This window comes from Suricata suricatta, chromosome 9, assembly GCF_006229205.1.
Source record: "Suricata suricatta isolate VVHF042 chromosome 9, meerkat_22Aug2017_6uvM2_HiC, whole genome shotgun sequence".
Classification (NCBI taxonomy): domain Eukaryota; kingdom Metazoa; phylum Chordata; class Mammalia; order Carnivora; family Herpestidae; genus Suricata; species Suricata suricatta.
The window spans coordinates 97,078,670-97,105,058 of NC_043708.1; the positions used below are offsets into that span (position 1 = coordinate 97,078,670).

The window sequence follows — 26,389 nt, forward strand, 5'->3', positions numbered from 1 at the left end:
TTGAGAACATGAGCAGGGGAGGGATAGAGAAAGCAAGAGAGAGAAAATCCCAGACAGGCTCCTGTCAGCGCAGAGCCCAGCATGGGGCTCTGTCTCGGGAACTATGAGATCATGACCTGAGCCACAATCAAGAGTTGGACACTTAACCGATTGAGCCACCCAGGTGCCCCCAAACTTGTGACTCTTGATCTGCAGGTCCTGAGTTCAAGCCCTACTTAAAAATATATATGAACCACAATGCATTAAACAGAAGGTTGAATCAAAAAGTTTACTTGCAAAGTTCCAGGTTAGTTACAGTGAAGGATACAAAAGAAATATTACTTCCATTTTTAATGAAAATACAACCTAATACGGATTAAATTGTTCAATTTTGACAATGTAAAGTCAGTTAATAAAAGCACTTTACCATTCACTTTAAGATTCCTGTTTACAAAGCCTTGTGAGTGGGTAAGGATTGTTAGTTTCATAATTGTAGCTTTTGATAACATCACAATATTATAACAAGTAAAAACATAATTTTATTCACAACTTTAGTGCATTAAATATCTATTTTCCTTCCTAAGACTTTTTTTTCCCACTGGATACCTAATTTTTAGTTATCACTTCCTTCCATGCCACAGAGTAGCTGCAATTATTCCTGTCTTACAGAAGAGGAAATAGGTGTAGAAATGTCAGATGTACGGGAAAGGGCAGAATTTGATCCCAATTACTTAACTTCATTCAAGATTCATTAGTACCCCAATCACAGAGGTAAGCCATTTTTTCCCCCCAAGAGTAGAACAGGTGGGAAAGCTTGTTCAAATAGAGGGAGGTTGTTATCAATTGTTACTCTACTACCTTTACTGTGGGCGTTGGACCTTTCCTTCCTTTTCTTTCCCGTTCCTTTTCCTTTTTCCTTTTCCTGTATTGACCTGATCCTCCCACCCTTCTGCCCAAGGCTGGATCACACCTTCTTTCTCATTTTGAAATCTTCTATACATCATAGGGTTATTTATTCACGGAATATTTATCAAACACCAACCATAATACATGGGGAAAACTTGCTAGGTGTCGGCAATATGCAGGAGTGTGTACATGAATCATGAACCACACAAATCACATTTACGTTTTATTTTCCTCTACTTTTGGAGTCTTAGCTTTTCTTTTATTTAAGTTTACTTATTTTGAGAAAGAGCGTGAGTGGGGGAGGGACAAAGAGGGAGAGAAAATGAGAATCCCAAGCAGGCTCCACGCTGTCAGCACAGAGCCTGGGGAGGGGCTTGAACTCAGGAAACCCTGAGATTATGACCTGAGCGGAAACCAAGAGTGGGAGGCTTAACTGAGCCACCCAGGCACCTGGGGAGTCCTAGCTTTTGAGTAAATGCCACAACTCCCACTCCTTTAGCACACGTGCTAACAGTGCTGCCCGGAATCGCCCCGGGGCGTCTATTCTACTACCCGGGCCAACACAACCTAAACTCTACCTCGAAATTTCAGTAAAAGGAATAAAGGTTGGAAATGGCACTTCCAAAGTATTCCCTAGAAGGAACTTCTGTCCAGCCAGTACAAACGTAGAGAGAAATCGTTAGGTGACACCTACTCAAAATTCAGAGAAGGCATCCTACGTCTGTCTGATTCCTCAATGAGACCGTTTCATTTTTGTTGATCTTAAAGAGGCCGAGATTAAAACAAACAACAACAACAACAACAACAGCCAGCAGGCGGAAAAAACAACCAGTTATTATGACAACCAAACGGGTCTGGAAAATTCAGCCAATCCGCTTGCGGGAATGCCTTCTACCTAGCCAATAGGAAGAGCGCGTCGTACGTAAGGCCGCCCAATGGGGGCGCGAGCAGCGCGGTATTTGAATCCCGTAACAAGGAGACTGCGGAGATCCCAAGTGGGGCGGGCTGGAGTGTGGAGGTAACGGCTTCTGTCCTCCCTCTCCCGTCCGCGTCCTTCCTTGGGTCGGGGCTGGCACTCTTGCCTGCCGCTTCCCTCATGGCGCTGCTCCGACGCCCGACGGTGAGTGAGCCCAGCCTCCGCCCCCCTCCCCCACCTGCCAGGGGCTTTGGCCGCGCACCCCCCTCACCAGCCTTAGCCGCCACCTCTCTTCTGCGAAGGGCTTCTTCCTCCCAACGGGCGCCGCTTTCCCGTTCTGCCAGGCTACCTACTTCCCCCGCGGCCCAGGCCTGCGGCCCGTCCTCTTTGCAGGCCTCTCCCCTCCTGGGATCCGCCCAGGGTTCCCCGCTTCCGCCCTGGCCAGGTAGTCCCAATCCTGGGGTGGGGGAAATGTAGGAAAGCGCCTCGGAGGTGGCGCCTGTCAAGTGAGCGTTCCAGCCCTGGACCTCTCAGCGAGCCATCCCGGAGTGCTCTTTGTTCGAGTACTATCTAAATAGAGGCTGTTGTAATTTCCTTCCTCTGTTCCCAATCTCCTTGCCAGCTGAGGGGTCCGTGGTGGAGATGGAAAGGACTGGAAGAAACTCTGTAGGTGGTAAAGTGTTGTGAAGGTTTGATCAAGTAACAGTTAAGACTGCTTTTCGGAATTGTCATATTTTGTTGTAAGTTTCCCATTTATTTCTGCACAGGAAGTCTTCCAGGCAAAGTTCACTAACATACATATTTGTCCCTTAAAATATTAAATTTCTTTCATGAAGTGTAATAGAGAGTTTACATATAATTTCCAACAATATGACAGAGAGAAGAGTCCAGATTCATTTATTTCATCTTTGCAAAAATCCAAGTGTTAATGGTGTTTTGGAAAATTTTTTTTCTGTGGGCTTGACTTTTCCTCGGTGAAAAAGAGAGGGCCCTGACACACCTGAGTTCCATCCTCCTGACTATACGCTAGTTAAAAGCTGTCAGTTTCCCCCACCAGGTGAATTTAAACTTACATGACACATAAGCGTTAAAATTTCACTTTTTAAAGTTGGCAGTTACTGCTGGAAAAAGTTGAAGTGGGCTTTTGAGAATCCTAAAAGTAGAATGAATACAATCAGCACTTAATGCCTATCCTTTTGTGGATGTAAGTTGAACTGACAAGTAATTTCTGTCTAATCTGTCCCATGAAGTCCTTCCATAGTCAAATTCTTTTTCTTTTTTTAATGTTTATTATTTTGCGGGAGATAGAGCATGAGAGCATGTGAGCACAAGCAGGGCTGGGGCAGAGAGAGTGAGAGGGAGAGAAAGAATCCCAAGCAGGCGCTCCACTGTCTGTGCAGAGACCTGTGCAGGGCTCCATCCCAGCAACCTTGGGATCATGACCCTGAGCCAAAATCGAGAGTCCCATGCTGAACCTACTGGGTCACCCAGGTGCCCCCATAGTCAAATTCTTTTTATTCAGGGAAGGCTTGAGTGTTCCCCTGCCCCTCTGTCTGCTCTGGTAGGTCCATCGTGGAGGGACCATTCAAGTCCCCTGTTGGGAGATTTTTTAGGATTAAAAAATTTAGGACCCAATTCTTAGGGATTGGACGTGCTGTTTTTTCTCATATAATATTCATCACTTCTATAATAAACTTTTTTGTATGAATTGCTTTTTCTGGCAAGTTTTGTTTCTAAGCACATTCTCTCTAAAGCAGGTTACGGTCAACCAATGATTTTTTATTTCATGTCATTTCAACTTTCTGTGAATTTGAGAGTAAAACTATTTTACCCATGAAAACCATTTCCTTTCTAATTTTTTAAATATTTGTTTATTTTTAATGTTTATTTTTGAGAGAGACTGTGTGAGTTGGGGAGGTGCGGAGAGGGAGAGGGAGACACAGAATCCTAAGCAGGTTCCGGGCTCTGAGCTATCAGCACAGAGCCTGATGTGGGGCTTGAACTCAGAAAATGTGAGATCATGGACTGAGCTGAAGTCGGACACTTAACTGACTGAGCCTCCCAGGCACCCCTAATGTTTGTTTAGAGATAGTGCCTTTAGAGAGAGAGAGAGAGACAGAGACAGAGACAGAGCATGAGCAAGGGAGGGACAGAGAGGGAGACACACAGAGCCCAATGTGGGGGTCAAACTCACAAACTGCAAAATCATGACCTGAGCCACCCAGGCACCCCTGAATATTCTTAATATAAGAAAACATCCCTGTTATGGCAACCTCATTTTTATTTGACTTTTTAAAAACGTTTTATTCTTTTTTACATTTTATTTATTTTTGAGAGACAGAGAGAGACAGAACGTGAACAGGGGAGGGGCAGAGAGAGAAAGAGACACAGAATCTGAAGACAGGCTCCAGGCTCTGAGCTAGCTGTCAGCACCGAGCCTGATGCGGGGCTCGAACCCATGAACCGTGAGATCATGACCTGAGCCGGAGTTGGATGCTTAACCAACTGAGCCACTCAGGCGCCCCGGCAACCTAATTTTAAAAGGCAGTATCTCTAAAGATCATGTCTATAGGAGCACTTCTTATTTGTAGAATGGCATAAGAATCAAATCTAGTTTAGGCTTTAAACATCTGGACCTATTATAGCTTTTAAATAGTGTTTTAATTGCACTCGTTATTAATCTCTCTGAAGAGAAGTGTTTAAGTAGATGGGTAGTATACAGGGATCTCTAATAAGTGTGAGAAATAATGCCTTATCTGTAAACTGCTTACTGAGAGTATTTTACAGATAAGGTGGGAAAGTGATTTGCCTAATTAAGAATGTGATCAATGACTCAGCATTTTTAGACTTTCTGGAATGTACCTTTCCCCTCGTCCAGGTAGATATCCGCTTATTTCAGCTTTTCCAAATCAATTCTGCATTTGGGTATCTGACATGAGCAAAGTATTGTAAGTTGTCTCAACACCTCATTAACTCTTTTTTCCCCCCTCTTTTTTTTAGGTGTCCGCTGATTTGGAGAATGTTGACACTGGAGTTAATTCTAAAGCTAAGAGTCATGTGACAATTAGGCGGGCCGTTTTAGAAGAAATTGGAAATAGAGTTACAACCAGAGCTCCACACGTAGCTAAGGTAATAGCCATGAGGACTGTCCACGTGCACGCTGGGCTGGTTGTGTATAGCTCTCAGGAATGACACTGACTGTCTTGCCCTATTACATTTCTTGTTCCTTCTAGAAAGCTCAGAGCAGCAAAATACCTGTTCAACCGGCCAAAACAAATGTCAGTAAACAACTGAAACCTACTGCTTCTGTGAAACCAGTACAGATGGAAATGTTGGCTCCAAAGGTAGGATGGTCTGTATTTACAAACGTACTCAATGAAATAGCCTATTTTTGGCTAGACTACAAGGGTGCCATTCTCATCCCCACAACTTGTGAAGAGCATTCATAACTAGAGCTCTCCTCGGAAACAGCAGTGTACAAAATGAACATACACATCCTTTTAGTGATGGCACCTTAACATGATGTTATGACGTTGAATAACAAACTTAATTGCCTTAATACTCAAATGTAGTGATCTGAGTAACATTTGGCAGATTTTATAACATAATCCATTATAAGAATGAACTTGGCTCTGAAGGCTGTGGAATCTGACAGTTCTGAGCCCCACACTCATGTAGGAAGAAGGTAAGACCAAATTTTGTGTTGGTAACTTGTCTCTATGACTGTTTAGCTCAACTGCAGTTAGAATGCTAATGAACCCGTTGGCCTAATGAGCTACCACCATGTTCAAGTTCATGCCTGCTTTCTTTCATAGATTACAGGCATTCAGGTAATTACTATCAGACAGGCACTGTTGCAGGTGCTGAGAATACAACAATAATTATTTTGGTCTTCACAGCTTAATATAGATATATATTTATATACACTAAAACCTTGGTTTGTGAGCATAATTTGTTCCAGAAAGATGCTTATAATCCAAAGCATTTGTATATGAAGTGAATTTCCCTATAAGAAATAATGAAAATTCAGATGATGTGTTCCACAATCCAAGAATACTGATATAAAAATGATTAAAATACTCTAAGATAATACAAAATAGGGGCGCCTGGGTGGCTCAGTCAGTTAAGCTTCCGACTTCAGCTCAGGTCAGATCTCGCATTCGTGGGTTCGAGCCCCGCATCAGGCTCTGTGCTGACAGCTAGCTGAGCCTGTAGCCTGCTTCCAGTTCTGTGTCTCCTCTCTCTGCTCCTCCCCCTCTATGCTCTGTCTCTCTGTATCAAAAATAAATAAAACATTAAAAAAATTTTTTAAATAAGATAATACAAAATAATAAAAAAACCAAAATAAAAATAAACAAATTAACCTGCACTTAACCTTTGAAAACCTTTGTGGCTGGTGTAAGGGAGACAGGAGAGAGGAAAGTTACTTTGTAGATGACCTTCACTATCTCTAACGGAATCACTGCTATCTACTGGCTCAGTGGAATCTTTTTCTTTTCATACAACTTTAACAGGAACTTATCCAATGACCATTGGTTTTGCCTCCTTTTGAGGATTTTATGGAAATGTGACCTTGCATTGTCGTTAAACAGGGAAATGTGACCTTGCATTGTCATTAAACAGATTCATTGCTCCCACTGCTATAGCCTCAATCGGGTGGTGCTTTTCTACAAAATTTTACACTGTTTCTCACATTGTACATATCTCCTTAATCTCATTTGAAGTGAGGGATTCCTCTGCCCTTTCCCGTCCTCCTCTGCAGACGTAGACTTCTTATAAAATCTTGCAATTTGGGCCACTTTTCTACCTCGTTCATACTTCTCAATGATTTCCTTCTTAACTTCCGCCATAATCATCTCCTTTCTACTGCCTTTCTTTTCAGCCTTTTCCTGCAAGGGGGCCATTGTCTATGCTTGCACAGATGTTGACTGTAGTACAGTATTAAACTCTTGTCATACATTGCATTTAACGTCACTGGCAATAAGGCAACAGAGGAAAAGGCCTATATCTGCAGGTATCCCCTGACCTAGAAAGAAGCAAAGCATTCCTAAGCTTACTCTTGTGTGGAAAAGCAAAGGACTGTCCATAGGTGCTTTGAAGTGATAAAAAAATAAAACACACTAGTTCCAGTTGTGGGCACCTTCCAACGTTCTGAGTTCTGAAAAAATAACTGGTTTCTGCCAAATACCACAGCCTGAGACTGAGCATCTGAGCATGGGAGATGATCACCCACAATCCTGTGCGAGAGAGTGTGCGAGAGCGAGAGAGAGCGCGAGCGAGCGTGTGAGGGGGGGTGGGGGAGGAGAACCATTGGCTCAGTTGTGATCAGGTGATATCCACGTACTACTCCTATTGCAAGACCTCCCTCATTTATCAAGTTAAAGTCTGTTAGAAATGTTTGCTCCTCTTGCAGAACATTTGCAGAACAAGTTAACTTGCAATCCAAGGTTTTACCGTATATATAATATGTAGTAATAACACATTTATAACATTGTTTGAAAATTTCCAAAATAACACATTGGATATATTTGAGAAATATATTTATTGAGCACTTAATGTGCACATCCAGTAGTGTTAAGGCCGATAGATACCTTGCCTTGATATCTCCCTTATCCAGAAGGAGCAGATGTACCTAAAATTAAGTCAGTCCCAGGGAATGATGCCAGATGCCCCTCATCAGTGGATGACTGAGCATCTGGGGTAGATGGGAGAACCATCATTCAGAAGGTGCTTGTACAGGAGGGAGAGAACACTGAGGGATGGAGTGCTTGGAGGAAACTTCATGGAATAGGTGGGAATTTTAAGGATAGGGAGATGGTAATAGTAAAGAGCATCTTTTGGGGGAACAAAGCACTACAAGAATTAAGGCACCAAAGCAAAATAGGCCTATGACCTTGTCCTTTGGGTAAAGAGTCAGGACATCTAAGCTGGGTCAGAAGATTTGTGAGTGTAAGCAAAACATAAAGTTGGGGAAAAGGTTGCATTTGGATTTGAAAGCCTTGGAACTTGGATTTTACCCACGAGGCAGTGAGGAACCTGTGGAAAGTTTTGAGGAGGTGGCAAATGATGAAAGCAGTGTGGACTGGCCATGGAAGGGACGTAAATTGTGAGGTATTGCCCTTGCCTTTGCAAGAGCTGATGAGGGTCTTGAACTAGCTCCGATCGCCCCTAAGCACTCACTCATACATGCCAGTGTCTGTAGGTGCTAAGGAACAACATCGCATGTATTGGGGTGTACCAGCTCCTTTCAGGGGTATCATCCTGTATTTAGAAGGAATTCTCTAGCTGTGTTGCTTGGAGTGAAGGAATAAGACCCTTAAGCACTTGAGTATTTAAGAAACATTTATGGAATAAATTAATTTGAAAAATGAGGAAGTCAGGAAAGGGAGCTAATCTGGGGAAGGCGGCTCATTTGGCTTTAGATTTGTTGAGGTACCAGGAACATCCGCTGGAAAATGCAGTCAGAAATCTGCCAGCAGCATCTGAAGGAGAGGGCCGATTCGTGAGCCTTCTCCTTGCAGGTGACGGTTGCTGTTCGCAGCCAGGAGAAAGAGCGCAGATCAGGGACTAAAGCTCTGCACAAATGCTGAAGACGGATCTTCCTTTCATAGGCCACTCCTTGGAGGTTTCTAGGGACATCCTAAATGCCAAACCCAAATCAGCTTTTCAGCCTTTATCTCCGGACCATTATGCAGCATTTTATATTGGTGGCTCCTTGAATGTGGTTCCTCCCACATGTCAGGAAGGCAATTTGGCAGTGTTATTTCAAAGAGTTATTCTCCATACCTTGTAAGTCTGTTTTAAAATTTATCCTAAAAAAATTATTAGAGGGACATCGAAGACTTTTAATTAGTTCTGAAATGAATATCTCTTATAGGGAAATATTAGGAGATTGGTTAAAGTTATTTATTTATATTCAGGTATAATTAACACAATGTTACATTAATATCAGGTGGATGATATAGTGATTCAACAATTCTATACATTACTTGGTGCTCATCCTGATATGTGGACTCTTAGTCCTCTTCACCTACTTCATCCGTCCCCCGTGCAACTCCCCTCTGGCAACTACCAGTTTGTTTTCTATACTTAAGAGTCTGGGTTTTTTTTTGTCTCTTTTTTTCTTTTTTCCTTATTTATTTAGTAAGTAAGTAAGTAATCTCTACATCCCACATGGGGCTTGACTCACAACTCCAAGATCAAGAGTCATATGCTCTTTCACCTGAGCCAGCCAGGTGTGCCATCTCTTTTTGTCTTTGTTCGTTTGTTTTGTTTTAATTAAAAAAAAAAAAGTTTATTTTTGAGACGAGCGTAAGCAGTGGAGGGACAGAGGGAGAGGGAGACACAGAATCCAAAGCAGGCTCCAGGCTCTGAGCTGTCAGCACAAAGCCTGACCTGGGGCTTGAACCCACAAACGCTGTATTGTGACCTGAGCCAAACTTGATGCTTAACTGACTGAGCCACCCACGTACTCCTGGTTTTTTTTTTTTTTTTCTTAAAATCTGCATATAAGTAAAATCATATGGTATTTGTCTTTCTCTGACTGACTTCATGTAGTATTAGACCCTTTAGTTCCATCCATGTTCTTTCAAATAGCAAGGTTTTATTCTTTATTTATGGCTAAGTAATAATCCAGTGTGTGTGTGTGTGTGTGTGTGTGTGTGTGTGTGTGTGTGTACACCACATCTTTATCCATTCACCTGGTTGAACATTTGGGTTGCTTCCTTATCTTGGCTATTGTAAATAATGTTCCAATAAACATAGGGGTGCATGGGGCGCCTGGGTGTCTCAGTTGGTTAAGCGTCTGACTCTTAATTTTAGCTCAGGTCATGATCTCATGGTTTGTGGATTCGAGTCCCAAGTCAGGTTCCACACTGATACGCATATGCAGAGCCTACTTGAGATTCTGTCTGTCTGTCTTTCTCTTTCTCTCTCTGCCTCTTCCCACCTCTCAAAAATAAACTTTAAACATATGGGTGTGCATATCTTTTCATCTTCTTCAGGTAAATAGTAATTTCATTACTAGATCAGACTAAATCCATTTAATGAAATACATGGACCATTAATACCATGTTTTAGTAGAATATTTAAAGATTTTGGAAACAGGTTTCCAGGACCTTGAGGGGCTAGCTGCTATTAGGAAAAGTCTTTCATTACTATTTAGTAAAAAAAAAAAAAAAAAACAACAAAAAAAAACCTGTCATGAGCCCTTCAGATGTATACCAGGGGCTGTAAGCCTGGAGTATGATTGTCAGTATATATCTTGGTGGGGTATAGAGATCAAGGAAGTTTCCAAAGGAATTCTTTTTAAACATCTTTTTTTTTTTTTTAAAGTTTTTATTTACTTTGAGAGACAGTTGCATGAGCGAGGGAAGGGCAGAGAGAAGGGGAGAGAGAAATCCAAAAGGGCCCTACACTCTCAGTGCAGGCCCCATGCAGGGCTCAAACTCAGAAACCACAAGGTCATGACCTGAGCCAAAATCTGGAGTTGGATGCTTAACCAGCTGAGCCATCCAGGTGCCCCCAAAGGAATTTCTATATGTTATAGTAGACTTACAGGATCCTGGGCGGATCAGGCTAAGATTGCCTTTTGCCCTTAGCAAAGTGTAGACGTTGAGGCAGCTGAGCTCTCAGAGGAAGGTCATTCTGCCTGTCTCAAATATTTGTTGATGGGCTCTAAGTTGTAAGGAAATTAAAAAAAAATTTTTTTTAATGTTTTATTTATTTTTGATAGAGAGACAGGCATGAGAGGGGGAGGGGCAGAGAGAGAAGGAGACACAGAACCGGAAGCAGGCTCCAGGCTCTGAGCTAGCTGTCCGCACAGAGCCTGACGCGGGGCTTGAACCCACGAATGTGAGATCTGACCTGAGCTGAAGCCGGAGGCTTAACCGACTGAGCCACCCAGGCGCCCAAAAAAAAAAATTATTTTTTTAACATCTGTTTATTTTTGAGAGACAGAGACAGGTCATGAGGAGGGGAGGGGCAGAGAGAGAGGAACAAACAGAATCGGAAGCAGGCTCCAGGCTCTGAGCCGTCGGCACAGATCTAGCCCAATGCAGGGCTCAAACCCACGAACTGTGAGATCGTGACCTAAGCTGAAGTCAGACTCGGACCCTCAACTGACTGAGTCACCCAGGCGTCTCTAAGTTGTAAGGAAATTTAACTTTCTTTTGTCTTTGTTTCCTACATCATTCCCTCTGAACAATTTTGACTCCAAAATCTTTCAAGTTGCTCAGGGTGGAAGATGTTATCTTCTGTAACTTCTTCCTTCTGAATGAGTGGCCTGATGTCCCTACCTATGAGTCAAAATTGTCAGTTTGTGTGTGTGTGTGTACACATATACATATAACAGGAGTTAATAAGGTAGAGGCATTTGAATCCACGGCAGACCGCGTGACTGGATCTTCCTGAGTGGAAAGGATCATCTGTCAGTTTCAAGTTATGGCAATGAAGGAGTCTCAGCACGAGGCGGACAGACATGGGAGAAAACAGCAAAACATGATGAGAATTAACAACAAGAAAATGAAGCCCATATAAGAGTCCTTTGATAGTTGACAAAAATCCTCCTCCAGTCCAAGCGTTTAACCAATCATTAAAGGAAAGAGAGGGATCCTTTAAGGCCACAATTTGAGTGTTCGCGTCCGTTAGAAACCCAGAAATATTTTTGTGGTAACTTAGAAAGTGTACATAGTATTCAGTTTTTATAATAGCACGAGTTCCACCTTGTGCAGCAGTTAAAACATCTGTTTTAATGTCCTTGTTTTGTAAAACTTTCACATATTTGTGTTACTTCAGGATTTAATAGAGAAATGCTATTTTGACTGTCATTTAGGGTTTGACCATGTGCTTATTTATTAAGAATTTCCATGTGTCAAACAATATCTTCCAGTCCCAAAGAGGTAACACAGATGGATACTAGGTGGTCATACCAATGAAACACAAAATGGGTTCACTGTTTTGTGTTTTTTTTTTTTAAGTTTATTTATTTTGGGAGAGACAGAGTGTGTGTTAGCATGCACGTGGGGGGGGGAGGGGCACAGAGAGGGGGAAAGCGGGGAGGGGTGGGGGTGTCCCAAGCAGGCTCCGCTCTGTCAGCCTGGAGCCTAGTGCAGGGCTTGATCCCAAGATTGTGACATCATGGCCTGAGCCAAAATCAGGAGTTGGATGCTTAAATGACTGAGCCGCCCTGGCACCCCTGTGTCCACTGTTGTTTAAATTTGGAAGGTTGGCCAGGTTGGTGATGGTTTTAATAATGCATTTGTGCATTCAGGCAAAACCCAGAGTACAGTGGCCTACCCAGCCTGGGTGGGGGAAGCTGTGGCAACTAGTTAGAGCCACAGAGCCACTGGGTCTCCTTGGGAGCCAGTCATCTAATTCTGAGCCTTGTTGAACTGCAGGCAGGATTTCAAGGTCCATTCAGTTTTGGAGGACCATCTTTCCAGAGGACTGTGGTTGTCAGGCTGAATGTAAATAGTAATTTTCTAAGGCCCAAGCTATTTTCTCCGTTATTTGTGCAATATAAAGATGGTCCATTGTCACTTTGTAGGGACCAGGGGAATCCAAAGCTAGGGGCAGTTTGTTCCAGCAAGGTTTTTTCACCTCAGTGGCTTTTTTACTCAAATCAGTAGCCTGGTATAAACCCTGTGTTACCTTCCATTGGTTATTTGGCAGGAGGTGGGTGGAGGTGGGAGGATAAAGATTTTTCCCTTAATATTAACAAGCTAGTCCTGTTTTTGTTTTTTTTAATATCCTCAATTCTTGGGCTATGTGAATTTATTGGTCTAAATAGACTGGAGTTATGGACTTTTTTTTTTTTTTTTTGAGAGCACATGTGTGAGCAGGAGAGGGGCAGAGAGGGGGCAAAGGATCTGAGGTGGGCTCAGTGCTAACAGCACAGAGCCTTGACACGGGCCTCGAACTGACAGACTGTGAGATCATGACCTGAGCCAAAGTTAGCCAGCTTAACCAGCCGAGTCACCCAGGCTCCCCTGGAGTTCATGGACATATAAGACTTTGGCCAAATTGTTTCCTACAGATTCTAAGGTCATATCCTTTTGATGTCCTTTGAGGTGAATTACAGCCACCTCCTTAGGAAGGTATAAGTCTCAAGAAGAGTAATAATTTTGGGGCTATATTTGATTGGAGAGTTATGGCTTGATTATAAACCCCTTTTCTTCAAATTGCTCTGTGGGCATGTAGGACTAGGAAGGCATATTTAGAGTCCATAAAGATATTAATTTTGAGGCCCTTTGCCAATTGGAAAGCATGAATGAGTGCTATTAACTCTGGTTTTGGGGCAGATGTATTTGCCTGGAGGGCTTTGGCCCCCATGCTCTGAGTTAGACTGACTATAGCGTACCCAGCTTTTCTTGCCCCCTTTTCTGTGACACTGCCATCCGTAAAACAGCTGTCATCTGCATTTTCAGTAGGGGAATCTCTTAAATATGATTGGCTAGAATTAACAAGACCTATATTCTCTGAGCAGTCATGTTCTAACACAGAAGTATGGTCAGGCTCAGGCAAAGAGGAACTGGGTTTAAAGTTTGACAAGGTTTAAAAATTATTTCAGGTGTATCTATAAACATGGTCTGTGTTTAATAAGTTGACCTCCCATCATCCATTGGTGGCCTTTGGTCTCTATGACACTCTGGACGTGATGTGGAGGCATTACTATCAGGGACTGTCCCATAGTAAGTTTTGAGGCTTCTTTGACCTCAAAATAGAGGCTAAAGCCTCTGTTTGCAATTGTATATCAGAAGAGGTAGTCCCTGGGACAAATATGACTAAGAAATAAAACATCAAGAAGCCTTCTTTGTTTGAAGTCCAGACTTAACAATATCCTAATTATGAGGAATCATTGCTAGAGTTTCTTGAAGTCCAGCCTTAACAATATCCTAATTATGAGGAGTCATCGCTAGAGTTTCCTCTAGCATCGTAGCCTTAGTAGGAGGAATGGGCCTGTTCAGACAGTCATCATCCAATATGTCCAGAGGAGTTTATGAATCTGGTTCATGGTTAGACTCATTCTGCAAGAGGCCCTAAGGTCCGGATCCTGATTTAAGGCCATAAAAGCCTGGACACGAGGGACTCCAGTCCATTTTCCCTGCTTCTTGCATAAGAGATCTAACCTCTAGATCCCACTAGGGCCAGGCAGTGTTGCAGAATATCAGTCCTTTCCTAACTTTTGCAATCTGAATTGTTTCTAGTAGGTTGAAAGGCATCCCAAGAGAATCCTTGGGGACTGAAGAAGTTCCCATGCTCCTAGAAAAATAGAGGGTCTCCTACCACCACCATTTCAAACCCCTGACTACAGGTGGCATCCCGTGCAGGATATGTCAAAGGTTCTGGGTGTCCAAAGTGACTTGAGGCATCCCTGGAATGAAAATTGCTGTTGATCACCAGACTACCTTGCCATGAGGCAATGTGGCCATAAAAAGCACTGTAAAAGGCCCTGTGGAAGTGATAACGGCATCCTTCTGCTTCCCCATTCCATCTTAGGCTACAAATGGGGGCCTGGCATATGGACCAATATCCCGTGCCATGCCTTGAAGGCTGTGCCATAAAAGGCTGTGCCTTGAAGAACATGCCATGAAGGCCATGCCTTAGTTTGCCTTGCCTTGAAGAGCCTGCCATTTTTAACCCATGAAAAACACTAAAGTTTTACAAGGGGAAATTACCTGGTTTTGTAGTTCAAGTAGTTAGTTGGGAAAACAGTAAAGATAGAAATCCATCATGGTCTAAGCGACATTCCAACACACATAGTCTATACAGCCAACATCTCTAGGAAACAGTCCCCAGCTCGTCTTTAATTCAGTTGGGTACTGGTTTTGGCTAGCTCTGAGTGGAGGTTTTGCAGCCAGAAGCAGCTAGACCAGAGATATGGAGAAGATCACATTAGACCAATGAGGAGGAAACCTCACACAGGAGTCTTAAGATTGGCAGCCATGCTAGTCGCTTAGGTGACTGTCCTGTGCCCAAGACAGGCAGTTTTGCTTAAGGACAGAAATAAAGAGAGGGCATCAATTTTCTGGGTCTCATTACCATTCCATGGTACTAACTTCCAGCCAAAAAGCAGGCTTTCTCCCACCCCCATCCCATAGAGTAGCCACAGGCTAGAGGATTATAGCCTGAGCAATTGACATGAAAACGTTCCAATAAGACCATACTCTTTGAAAAGCCCCTGAAATGAAAATAAAGGAAAAGAAGAGAAAATACCAAGTTTGTATTGAAGCTCAGAGTCCAGATGAGAAGGCTTAGCAACCACGTTGGATGCCAAATGATATGAAAAATGTTGGGGTTAGAAGCCCAAGAAAGAATTCTTGAGACGTCTTTGGTGCAAAAAGATGGTTTTATTAAGCCATTACAGGAGTGGGCAGAAAGAGCTGCACTGGGGATGTGACTGGGGATTATATACTTGCAGGTTGGGAGGGGGTTAGGGATAACCTAAGTCTCTAAGGCTTCCAGGGTCTTGAGGGGCTAGCTGATGTTAGGGAATGGTCATTCATTACTATTTAGTAAAAACCTCAGTCATGAAAACCTTCAGATGAATGTCAGGGGGCCATAAGCTTGGGGTGTGTATGATTGCCAACATACATCTTGCTGAGCGGGAGTAGAGACAAAGGATATTTCCAAAGGAATTTCTACATGTTAAAGTAGATTTAAGGTTTCTGAGAGGTCGGGCTAAGATTGCCTTTTGCCCTAGCAAAGTATCAACATCAAGGCAGCTGAGTTTGCAGAGGAAGGTCACTCTGCCTGTCCCAAGGACTTGTCAATGGGCTGTAAGTTGTAAGGAAATCTAATTTTCTTCTTTTGCCTTTGTTTCTCACATCAGTTATTTTTGCGTATGATGTTTGGCTTAAATTTTACAGACTTTCATTATAGGTACGTATTACTCTTCCAATTGGAGAACAAGGGAAATTAAAAGAAAAAAAAGAACCAAAAATGTTATGAACAAATAAAGGAGCAATTTCCTCCTGTGACCTCTGCAACTCCACTCTTTCTGAATTACCGTGCATTTCCTTGGTGACTCCATTTACTCTGGCTTCCTGATAAAATTGAGGCCACTGTGTTTCATATAAAGAATTATGGACCTGTATTCAGTTCATATAAATACCGCTTCGATGGCTAAAATGTGCTTCTCATTTTATTAGACATCAGGGATTAATGAACAATAATTACTTCCAATTCAAATACACATTTCTCTGAGAAATGTAATGTAGAAGAGATGATTAAGTCCACAGTTTAAGGGGAAGCCCCTCCTCCTGGCAGATGAGTTTCCCTGCTTGCCTGGCTCTGGTCAGTCCTTTGACTTTGTCCTCTGCTTTATCTGCAGTCATGGCTGCTGCTTTATAGCCAGTCCCTGGAGAGGTGTGGAAATGCCCATTGAGCACAGGGTTCTAGCAGCAGTGACCCCTGGAAAATTTATAAGCCACGTGCTCATGAAAGCAGATGTTCCCAGCCAAATCCATACCATCCTCTGCAAAACTAGAGGGCAGGGTTCTTTCTTTGTAGCAGATGAAGCAAATGAATCACAAAGGGCTCGGGCTGAGAACTTGAAAGGGTTTCCGCTGTTCACAGGTGTTTGCAGAAGCTTATTACCCTTCAGTTTGGGGGGAAAACTTTTTTTTTTTTTCTAACTAAAGAGGCTTTGGCAAACAATGAGTAGTGTGAAAGGAAGAAGGCCTTTTCCTAGCCATAGTGTTTGCTGAGCACTGGAAAAACCAGTTGAATGAACCACCAGCTCTGTCCAAAAGGAGCCCCAGTCTAGTGGAGGAATGTCAGAGCACAGTTACAACAGGGCATAGCAGAGATAGTTGCACACTGAGGAGAGGTGCTGGGGAGTCAGAGCTAGAAATTCAGATGAGGTTTTAGATTTAAGATTTGATCTAGACACTAAATTCAGTAAAAGTTGTGGGCTCTGTGATCGGATGGGGGTGCCATCAAACATGGGACATTTGGGTGGGGGCTGATGGTATGGGCAGTGAAAAAAATGTACCCAAGATGGAACAAAAGAGAGAGAAGTTTAGTGACTACACCACAAGGGAGGGGTGGCTGGGTGGCTCAGTCGGTTAAGTGCCCAGCTCTTGATTTTGGCTCAGGTCATGATCTCAGAGTTTGTGAGTTCAAGCCTCACATAGTGCTCTGTACTGACAGTGTGGACTCTGACTCTCTCTATCCCCTTGTCTCGCCCTCAAACTAAATAAATAAACTTTAAAAAACAATTAAAGAAGAAAAAATACATGATACATGATGGGGTCCCTGGGTGGCTTAGTTGGCTGAGTGACCGACTTCGGCTCAGGTCATGATCTTACAGTTTGCGGGTTTGGGCCCCACATCGGGCTGTGTGCTGACAGCCTGCCCAGAGCCTGGAACTTGCTTCAGATTCTGTCTCTTCTTCCCTCTCTGCCCCTCCCCTGTTCGTGTGCTCTTGCGCTCGCTCGAGCTCGCTCGCTCTCTCTCTCTCTCTCTCTCTCTCTCTCTCTCTCTCTCTGTCTCTCAATAATAAATAAATGTAAAAAAAAAAAAAAAGAAACATGGCAAGGGACCAGTGGGTGGGACAGAAAGGAGAGACTGTCTGTGGGGAGGTGGTGGTGAGGGGCCGTGGTTATAGGGTGGAGTGATGGAGTATGGGACTTAAGGAATTTTCCCTTTTTTGGTAATCTTAGGAACTGTGACTGGTTCTAATTGATCAGTTAGAGCCTATGGCAGATTGCTTAATGAACCTGTTTGAATTGCTTCTTTGCGTTCTGCTTGGTGGTCCCTGCAGGCCCTTTTACCTTGATCAGCTTTCATTGCTCAAGCCTGTTGCATAAAAGGGGACTCTACAATAGTCATTATTCAACTATGACAATCTTTTATGGCTTAACTATTCTTAATATAAAACTAGATATAAAAGGGAAATAAGCACAACTATTCACATTAAAAAAAAAAAAAGAGTACCTTTTTGGGGTGCCTGGGTGGTTCAGTTGGTTACACATCCAACTTTGGCTCAAGTCATGATGTCATGGTTTGTGGGTTTGAGCCCTGTGTCGGGCTCTGTGCTGACAGTTCAGAGCCTGAAGCCTGCTTCGGATTCTGTGTCTGCTTCTCTCTGCCCCTATCCCACTTGTGCTCTGTCTCAAAAATAAATAAAAAACGTTAAAAAAAAAAAAAAAAGTGCCTTTTTGGGTGCCTGACTGGCTCAGTCAGTGGTGTGTGCGAGTCTTGGTAAGGGTTGTGAATTTAAGCCCCATGTTGGGTGTAGAGTTTTCTTAAAAACAAAATGTTTATTTTTATTTATTTATTTAGTTAGTTTTTATTTTAGAGAGCATGAGTGGGGGAGAAGAGTAGAGTGAGAGAGAATCTCAAGTTGGCCCCAAGCTGAGTGAAGTGGCCAAATGCGGGGCTCCTTCCCACAACCCTGGGATCATGACCTGAACCTAAATCAAGAATTGGTTGCTCAACTGAGCCATCCAAGTGCCCCAATAAAATCTTTTAAAAAATTTCTTTTCATATTTAATAACACAAGAAACAGTCATAAGAGCAAAATTCTGCAGAAAAACATCAAGTATATGGAAGAAAACGTCAGTTCATTTTGGGGATGCCTGGGCAGTTCAGTCAATTAAGTGTCCAACTCTTGATTTCAGCCCAGGTCATGATCTCATGGCTCATGAGGTGGAGCTCCAGGTTGGGCTCTGTGTTGGCAGTGCAGAGCCTGTTTGGGATTCTCTCTCTCTGCCCCTCCCCTGCTCATGTGTGTGCTCACACTCTCTCCAAAAGTAAATAATATAAAATCAGCATGAAAAGAAAGTCAGTTCATTTTTACTACCATCCTTACCCTCCAAATTCTAGTTTACTGTATTCCCTAAAGCTGTACCCAGTAAATGATTTTGCCTGTCTGCAGTTGTGTGTACTTTTTACTGCTACAAATCGTAAACTGCCTAATTGGAAGCATTAGTTTTTCTAGGAGTCCTTTCTTGTACTCAGTTGACTTAATTGACATATCATAAGGGAAGTCTGTTTTATCAAAACTCATTCAAACACCTACATATTTGCATATTAGTAGTAATAATACATTCTCTCAACAAACCCAACTCTGTAGAAGTAGAGTTTCAGTAGCCTTGACTCAGACTACCAGCTCTTACCAAACAGGAGCTTCTCAAGGTCAGCAAGATCTCACATCTTTCTTATTTTTGATATGACTTTCCATTTGTCTCTGACAACTGACAGAACTCATTCATTAATCTAATTTGAAGGTTTTTATCCTCAGACTACTTTTGTCATTCAAAAGCTTGTGATCGTTAACTAGTTTCTTAGCTTTTTAGGTTTTTTTTATGTTTATTTTTGTATTAAGTGCTGCTGAAGCAAGCACTGTTGTTTAATTGTGAGAGAACGAGAGAGAGAGAGAGAGAGAGAGAGAGAGAGAGAGAGAGAGAGAGAGAGCGCGCGCGCGCGCGCGCGCGCGCGAGAGAGTGAGCGAGAGAGTGCGAGCACGTGCGTGAGAGAACGAGAGAGGGCGAGCACGCGCGTGAGAGAACGAGAGAGGGCAGGCCCGTGCACACGAGCGAGCGAGGGCGGGTGGGTACGCACATGTGGGGGAGGGGCAGAGAGAAGGAGACACAGAATCTGAAGCAGGAGCCCGACGTGGGGCTTGAACCCACAAACTGTGAGGTCATGACCCAAGTCAAAGATGATGGTCAACCATCTAAGCCACCAAGGCGCCCCAGGTTTTTAGTTTTTTAGGACAAAGGATTACATAGTTGGCCCATAGGGCTTAGGTTACTGCCTGCCCAGAATTTTATAATAATTAAATTTTGTTGGAGTCCGAAAGGAATGCTTTTGAGAAATTCTAAGTTAAGGGCCAGAGCAATTAGCCGTGTCTTATCATGGTGGCTTTGGGATATGGCTAAACTCGGGCGTACTTCCGAATGGACATGGGTAAACATTTCAAGTTGCTAAGTCAGGACACACAGCACATGATGTTAGTCTCTGCCTCCTTAAACCAGGCTTCCCAGTACTGACTGCACTTCTCTGGGAGAGTGATGATACTTATCCTTGAACTTTACCAAGCTGCATGTGCTTATTAAAATGCCCATCTGTTTCTAGCCACTTTTTTTTATTTTTTTTTTTATTTTTTTTTTTTTTGGATAGAGTGCATTTGCCTGTGTGAGCAGGGTAGGGGCAGAGGGGGGAGGAGGAGAGAGAGAATTCTAACCAGGCTCCATTCCCAGCACAAAGCCTGACCTGGGGTTCGATCTCAAAACTGTGAGATCATGATCTGGATCAAAATCAAAAGTTGGATGCTTAACTGACTAAGCAACCCAAGCACCCCAACATTTTTTTTAAGATTTTATTTTTAAGTAATCTCTACACCCAATAGGGGGCTCGAACCCCAACCCCAATTTCAAGAGTCTCTCACTCCGCCAGCGGAGCCAGCCAGGCGCCTCTGATTCTAGCAACTCCTGTTCAGTTCCTCCAGTGGGTTCACTTCTCTTCAGGTAAAATCTGAACTCCATAGCAAGGTTCTTTCTTACCTTTCTAGCCCATCTTCTCATTCGTCACGCGCTACCCCCCACCATTCCAAATCAACGTGTACTTCCCAGACTTGCCTTTATTTCTTGGCTTCCTCTGGGACTTTGTACTTGCCTACCTTTTGCCCATTCGTTTACCTTGAGGGCTTATCCTCTCTGGTAACCTTATCTAAGTTTCCCCTTGGTACCCCAAGTAGCTCTTGTTCATTCTAGTCCCTTGAGGTTCTTAAATTCTTGAATAAGTGGTATGCATACCTGCATAACTTGCTCAGCTGGCCCTTCCTCAGTTTAAGAACTTTGAAGTAAGAGGGAAGGATGTGATCTGAACTACTATATATATTTTGCTGCTGCTGCTGTTATTGTTTTATCCTTCTCTAAGCCTGGAAACTATAATCACTGAGCTTTAATAGAAATTAAAATTGTTTGTTTATTATTCATCCTTCTCTTTCTGTGTTTTATTTCTTTAATGCAACGTCTTTTGGCCTAGCAGTCCTGTTAGGTTTTACTTTGAGAAGAACCTCTTATTCTTTTGAAAAGTAACAGTTTATTTATACTTCATTACCAAACACTTGTTTTTAACTTACCTTATAAATTTTTAATTTGTGTGACTTTTATAGCCACCCAGTCAGCATAAGAAAATACTGGGTGTGTGCTTATTCAGTCTTTGCTTCCTCCTCCTATTTTATTCATAGGCCAGAATGTGCTTTTCTGCTTTTTAGTTGCCAGTTTCTCAATTTAGAATAAATTAGTTTATGATTCGCAGAAGAGGCTACAGCTGAAGTGAACTATTAGCTCTAAGAATCTCTTAACCCAGGTGTCTAAGTTTCTTTCACTCAAATATTTAGTGAGCACCTACTATGTGCTAGGGATGATAGAGGTGTTTGAGATAACTTAGGGGCCAAAATCATTCTAAATAAGTGTAAGCTTATAGAGCTTATAGTCTAGCAGAGGTAGACAGAAAATAATATCCATCTTCTCTAAGTAAACTCCGTAATCTGTTAGAAGGTTATAGGTTCTATGGGGAAAAACACAGTAAAAGAAATGAAACGTGGTAGGGGTGGTGATAGGTGGCAGATGGTGATTTGAAATGGAGGTCAGAATATACCTAACTGAGAAGGCAACATTTAAACGTGACTTGAAGGAGGTGAGGAAATGACCCACGGGGGTGCAGGGACATGAGCTTCCGTGAAGAGGGAGCGGCTTGCAGCAAGGGAGGCCGCAGTGAAGCAAACCACAGGGAGGGAAACAGGAGACGGGTCAGCAGAGGACGAGGAGAAAGGCAGATCATGCAGGCCCACAGGCCACGGTGAGGACTTACGGGTTTCTCTTGGAGTGAAATTAGAGAACTTTAAACAGAGGAGTATATCCCTAAAAACTTCTACTACACCTTGAATTATTCACCTCTTACTCTGAAATCCATTTGTTTGGGCTTTCACATATTTTAAAAATGCATATGGTACCTTTAAGCCAGCTGACTCTACATGTATTTGGCTATAATTAGTGACTGAGGCTACTGCACATTAATCTGTCCTTGTAGGGTCCTGCTCACCCAGAGGAGGACATCTCCACGAAGGAAGAGAGCCTCTGCCAAGCTTTCTCTGATGCCTTGCTCTGCAAGATGGAGGATATTGATAATGAGGACTGGGAGAACCCTCAGCTCTGCAGCGACTATGTTAAGGATATCTACCAGTATCTGAGGCAGCTTGAGGTGGGTGGGCCTCTGGGCCGGGGTTGTGCAAGCCGTTGGAACGTACCACACAGCCGGGAAGGAGATGAAGTCAGCTTTTCAAGCTTCTCATTCCGCCAACAGGTTCTGCAGTCCATAAATCCACACTTCTTAGATGGAAGGGAGATAAACGGACGCATGCGCGCCATCCTGGTGGACTGGCTGGTGCAAGTCCACTCCAAGTTTAGGCTGCTGCAGGAGACCCTGTACATGTGCGTCGCCATCATGGACCGGTTTTTACAGGTAAGTGTGGCTTCAGGGACTCTGTACCCGTGCTCACTGTAATTGCATTATGCAACACCAGGGATGGTACCTTGAAGAAAAGACCAAAGCCACTTTGTGAGAAATCAAGGAACTTCACGTGCTAGAAGGGGAGGTAACCAAGTGTGTCAAACCCCTGGTGATGCTGACCTGCTGGGTGCTTCTGTCAGGCCAGTCTGCAGAGAAGTGCCGGGGGAGGGGTGGGGGAGGGCAACACTGCATTGCCAGTTACTCATCAGAGGGAACATCCCAGCAGGAGGTCTGAAACTCAGCCCAACCTGGGGTACCTTTGGATGCTGGTTTTCTGGGTCTGCTTGATCAGTTTTGTAGTTCGGTACTCTCTGGGGTTAAGTCTCCTCATCTGAAAAATGAGGAACTTAGCTAGAGAACGGCGCGGTATCCACCAGCTGTGGCATGAATCGCTGTAGAAAAGAGAGGAGGCAGAATTTTTTAAAAAGGGGTTGGGGGTATGTGGGGGGAGTGTACTGAGATATGGAGGTCAAAGGAGAGGAATGTAAGAAATTAAGGTGAGAGGCAGGAGTGGTCATCAAAATAGTTACCAGCTGGTGACCCCAAACCCTGGCCAGTTAGAGGAAATGCCAGATATAAAGCACGAGTGCATGATCCACCAGGCAGTAGCCCTGAAGATAAGGATTTATGTATTTAAAGTCGACATTTATGGTACAGCTCAAGTACAGATTCTGCCCCAACAATACAGTGATAATTGTGTTTATTATAATAATGACCCTGAGATACTGCAAAATCCTGATTCAGTGGTTTCCATTATACATTCCTCATGGGGTAGGAAAGCAGTCAAATGTTAGGTAGATTTTTAAAAATGAGAGTTGAAGGAAGAAAAGTGAAGTCCAGTTTCAAAGAGAAAGGAAATGAAGGGACTGAGATTATCTCTGACTCTGAAGCATCTTTGAAGATACTTCAGGTTGATGAATGAGCGTACTTTTGGTAATGATTAGGAGATGTGTGAGATACTCCCTTCCACATCCCTAGGCCTCCATCATTTAATCCTGCTTTTTGGCATGGCCTCATCTCCTTGTGGACTAGGTTAAGTGCCATGTCAGGGCTTCCCCACACACTCCAGCCAGGATGACGAGACTGGGGCATGGACCAGGAGCTTGGTTCTCAGGCATATGTCTTCCCTACTGAGCAGTTCAGTGACCTGGTGTCTGAATCTCTTCTCAGGCCATCTCTTTGTACCTGGAGAAAAATACATGTACTTCCTAGGATTTTTGCAAGCGTTCAATGAGACGATTGTTGGAATCTTAGCACTGTGCCTGGCACATGGTGAATACGCGGTAATCTTTACACCCAATGTGGGGCTCAAACCCACAACCCTAAAATCAAGAGTCATATACTCCGCCGACTGAGCCCGCCAGGAGTCCTTGATGGTACCTGCTATTAATACACAGGTTACCTCTGCTCGTAAGAGGGAGATGAAGAGAGATGACATGTACTTCTCTAGGACATGGTTCCCTCTCACTTTCTTATACCCAGAGCCCCAGTCCTCTGATTAGATATGACTTAAGACACATTCTTCTTCAATTAGGTTCAACCAGTTTCCCGTAAGAAGCTTCAGCTCGTTGGGATTACAGCTCTGCTCTTGGCTTCCAAATATGAGGAGATGTTTTCTCCAAACATCGAAGACTTCGTTTACATTACAGACAATGCCTATACCAGTTCCCAAATTCGAGAAATGGAAACACTGATTTTGAAAGAACTGAAATTTGAGTTGGGCCGACCTTTGCCACTGCACTTCTTAAGGCGGGCCTCAAAAGCTGGGGAGGTAAGTGCCTCCAATTCCCATATTTTGCTGCTTGTTTTCTTAGGCTAGAAACATGGATTCAATTAAAGGAAAACTTACAAACTTATAGGAAACATGTTTTCATTAAGTCCTAATGCTTTATCTCCTCAATTCTTAAAAGACCTCATGCTGTGTGTGTGTAACATACTGTGGAAGAAGGCAGTTGCTGGGAAGGACGAGTGAATTGAGTGGACTTCAGCTCCTAGGCCTTGACCGGGATTTTGCAAGACAGTAATAACAGCTGTGCTTACTGTCCCGGGCTCTTCTCTCCTAGGTCGATGTGGAACAGCACACTTTAGCCAAATATCTGATGGAGCTGACTCTCATTGACTATGACATGGTGCATTATCACCCTTCGAAGGTGGCAGCAGCTGCATCCTGCCTGTCCCAGAAGGTTCTAGGCCAAGGAAAATGGGTGAGTGTTGGGTTAAGAAGAAATTAGGTTATATCTTAGACCCTCTGTATATGAAAGGTCTTACCATTTTCACAACAGTATCGTTGAAGCAATTGTTAAAATCCAGAAGCCTGAACGAAAGCTACTTGGGACGCGTCAGACGGAGACTAGGTGAGCACGTCATGGCACCCAGGTGCGCTATACAGTTGCAAAGGCTGCGGAAGGCCACCAACAGCAGGCATGCTAAGGTTTCTGGAATCTTTGGTTAAATGAAACCAGCAAGTCGTCAAGCATCTATGACAAAAGCAAGGCTGAGGCCTGACTGATTTAGCCAGCAAAGGTAAAAAGGAGCCACTTTTAGATTCATACAAGCAGCCAACGCTTCTGGCGGTTGGGGTCCCTTATGCACCAAAAAGGACAAGGACCGAAGCAAAAGGGGCCAGGTGACCCCAGTGGGAGTTGTAGGGTACCCTTTTGTAGATGAGCCAGGTCTAGACTGGTACTAAGCAGTTTTGTAGTCTGCAGCTGTGCCTGAAGTTGAGCAGCAGAACGAAAGCCTCCTCGGAGCCCAGGTATTAAGAAACAGTCTCATAAAAGCTTCTCAGGGGAGATATGGAGGCGAGTGTGGGCTGCTCCTCCTCAGCCTCCTTCCCCTCACAGTCCGGGAGGATCCCAGAGCATTCTGCCAAGCGGCGTCAGCTGCGGTTCAGGCCTACGCCTGGCCCTGGGTGGCTACCTGCAGGCTTGCCTGGCACCATGGCAGGGCTGTCCCTCCACACATTTTATGTAAGAAAGAAGGGGAATAAGGGAGAGGATGTATGTGTGCTTAGATATTTCCTAATTAAAAAAACAAAACAAAACAGGAAGAATAGACCAGAAATGATACCCGGAGGGTTGAGTGGAGCAGGGTAGAAGGCTGGGGGTGGGAGCAAGACTTGTGGCTGTAATTTTTTACCAGCTGTATACAATATAATGGAACTTTTTTGACTTTTGAACAAGCTGAGTGTTTATGCAAACTCTAACTGGAATTAGGCAGAAACAACGATGTCACTATGTACCAAACTGATAACAGAACATAGCAGGAAGAATTCAAATAACTTTTAAAAGTAGTATTCTGACTGTGCATCCTTAGTGGCATATGGTTAGATAAAACAGGCCAAAAGAGGCAACATACTTAAAGTTTCCTTGGGAGATGTTATCTGTTGTTATAATTGTGAACCTATTTATTTAGGAATATTAGTGTAAAACAAATATTCATGTTATTAAGCACTAAAATTTTCATAATAAGCGAGGTAATATTAACAATTAAGAACAAAGGAAAACCCCTGACATTAAATCTGTTTTGGAAATATCAGTAAATTAATCACAAGAGGGCCTGGAAACAATGATAGCCTCGTAGCAATGACCATACCTAGCGCCCATATACTGGGTACTAAGTACCATTGCCCACTAGGACTAGGCCTTCATTGAGAGATCGCTGCTCTCAGGTTGGGGCAGAAGAAGTACAAGATGAGCCTAGATCAGTGTGTAATAGACACCAAGCAGATTCTCAAGGATCCATGGGGGTCACATCAAAAGGACATAGGAACTGGCTCGAAAGGGCTCTAACTATATCTGAGCATTAAAAAGAATAGTGACAGTAATAGATCATAATACATTATTTAAAAATGTTTATTTTCTGCGAGAGAGATGGAGATGGAGGATCCGAGGCAGTCTCTAGGCTGACATCAGAGAGCCCGAAAATGGGGCTTGAACTCAAATTTTAGGGGCGCCTGGGTGATGCAGTTGATTAAGCGTCTGACTCTTGGTTTCGGCTCAGGTTGTGATCCCACGGTTGGGTTTGTGAGCTGAGCCCCTGCACTGGGTTCTGCACTGACGG

The 26,389-nt window shown here is 43.4% G+C and overlaps 1 protein-coding gene across 1 annotated transcript in view; it reads left to right on the plus strand.

The window, feature by feature from the left end:
* Window positions 1-1,863: 1,863 nt before the first annotated feature.
* The window catches only part of CCNB2 (cyclin B2), a 28,394-nt gene continuing 3,868 nt past the window's right edge, over window positions 1,864-26,389 (plus strand). The window contains exons 1-7 of the mRNA XM_029951479.1: window positions 1,864-2,005; window positions 4,802-4,930; window positions 5,035-5,145; window positions 21,848-22,018; window positions 22,121-22,279; window positions 23,862-24,098; window positions 24,391-24,531. Of these exons, the coding sequence (XP_029807339.1) occupies window positions 1,982-2,005; window positions 4,802-4,930; window positions 5,035-5,145; window positions 21,848-22,018; window positions 22,121-22,279; window positions 23,862-24,098; window positions 24,391-24,531 (972 nt within the window). The 5' untranslated portion in view covers window positions 1,864-1,981. The remainder of the gene's footprint in view (window positions 2,006-4,801; window positions 4,931-5,034; window positions 5,146-21,847; window positions 22,019-22,120; window positions 22,280-23,861; window positions 24,099-24,390; window positions 24,532-26,389) is intronic.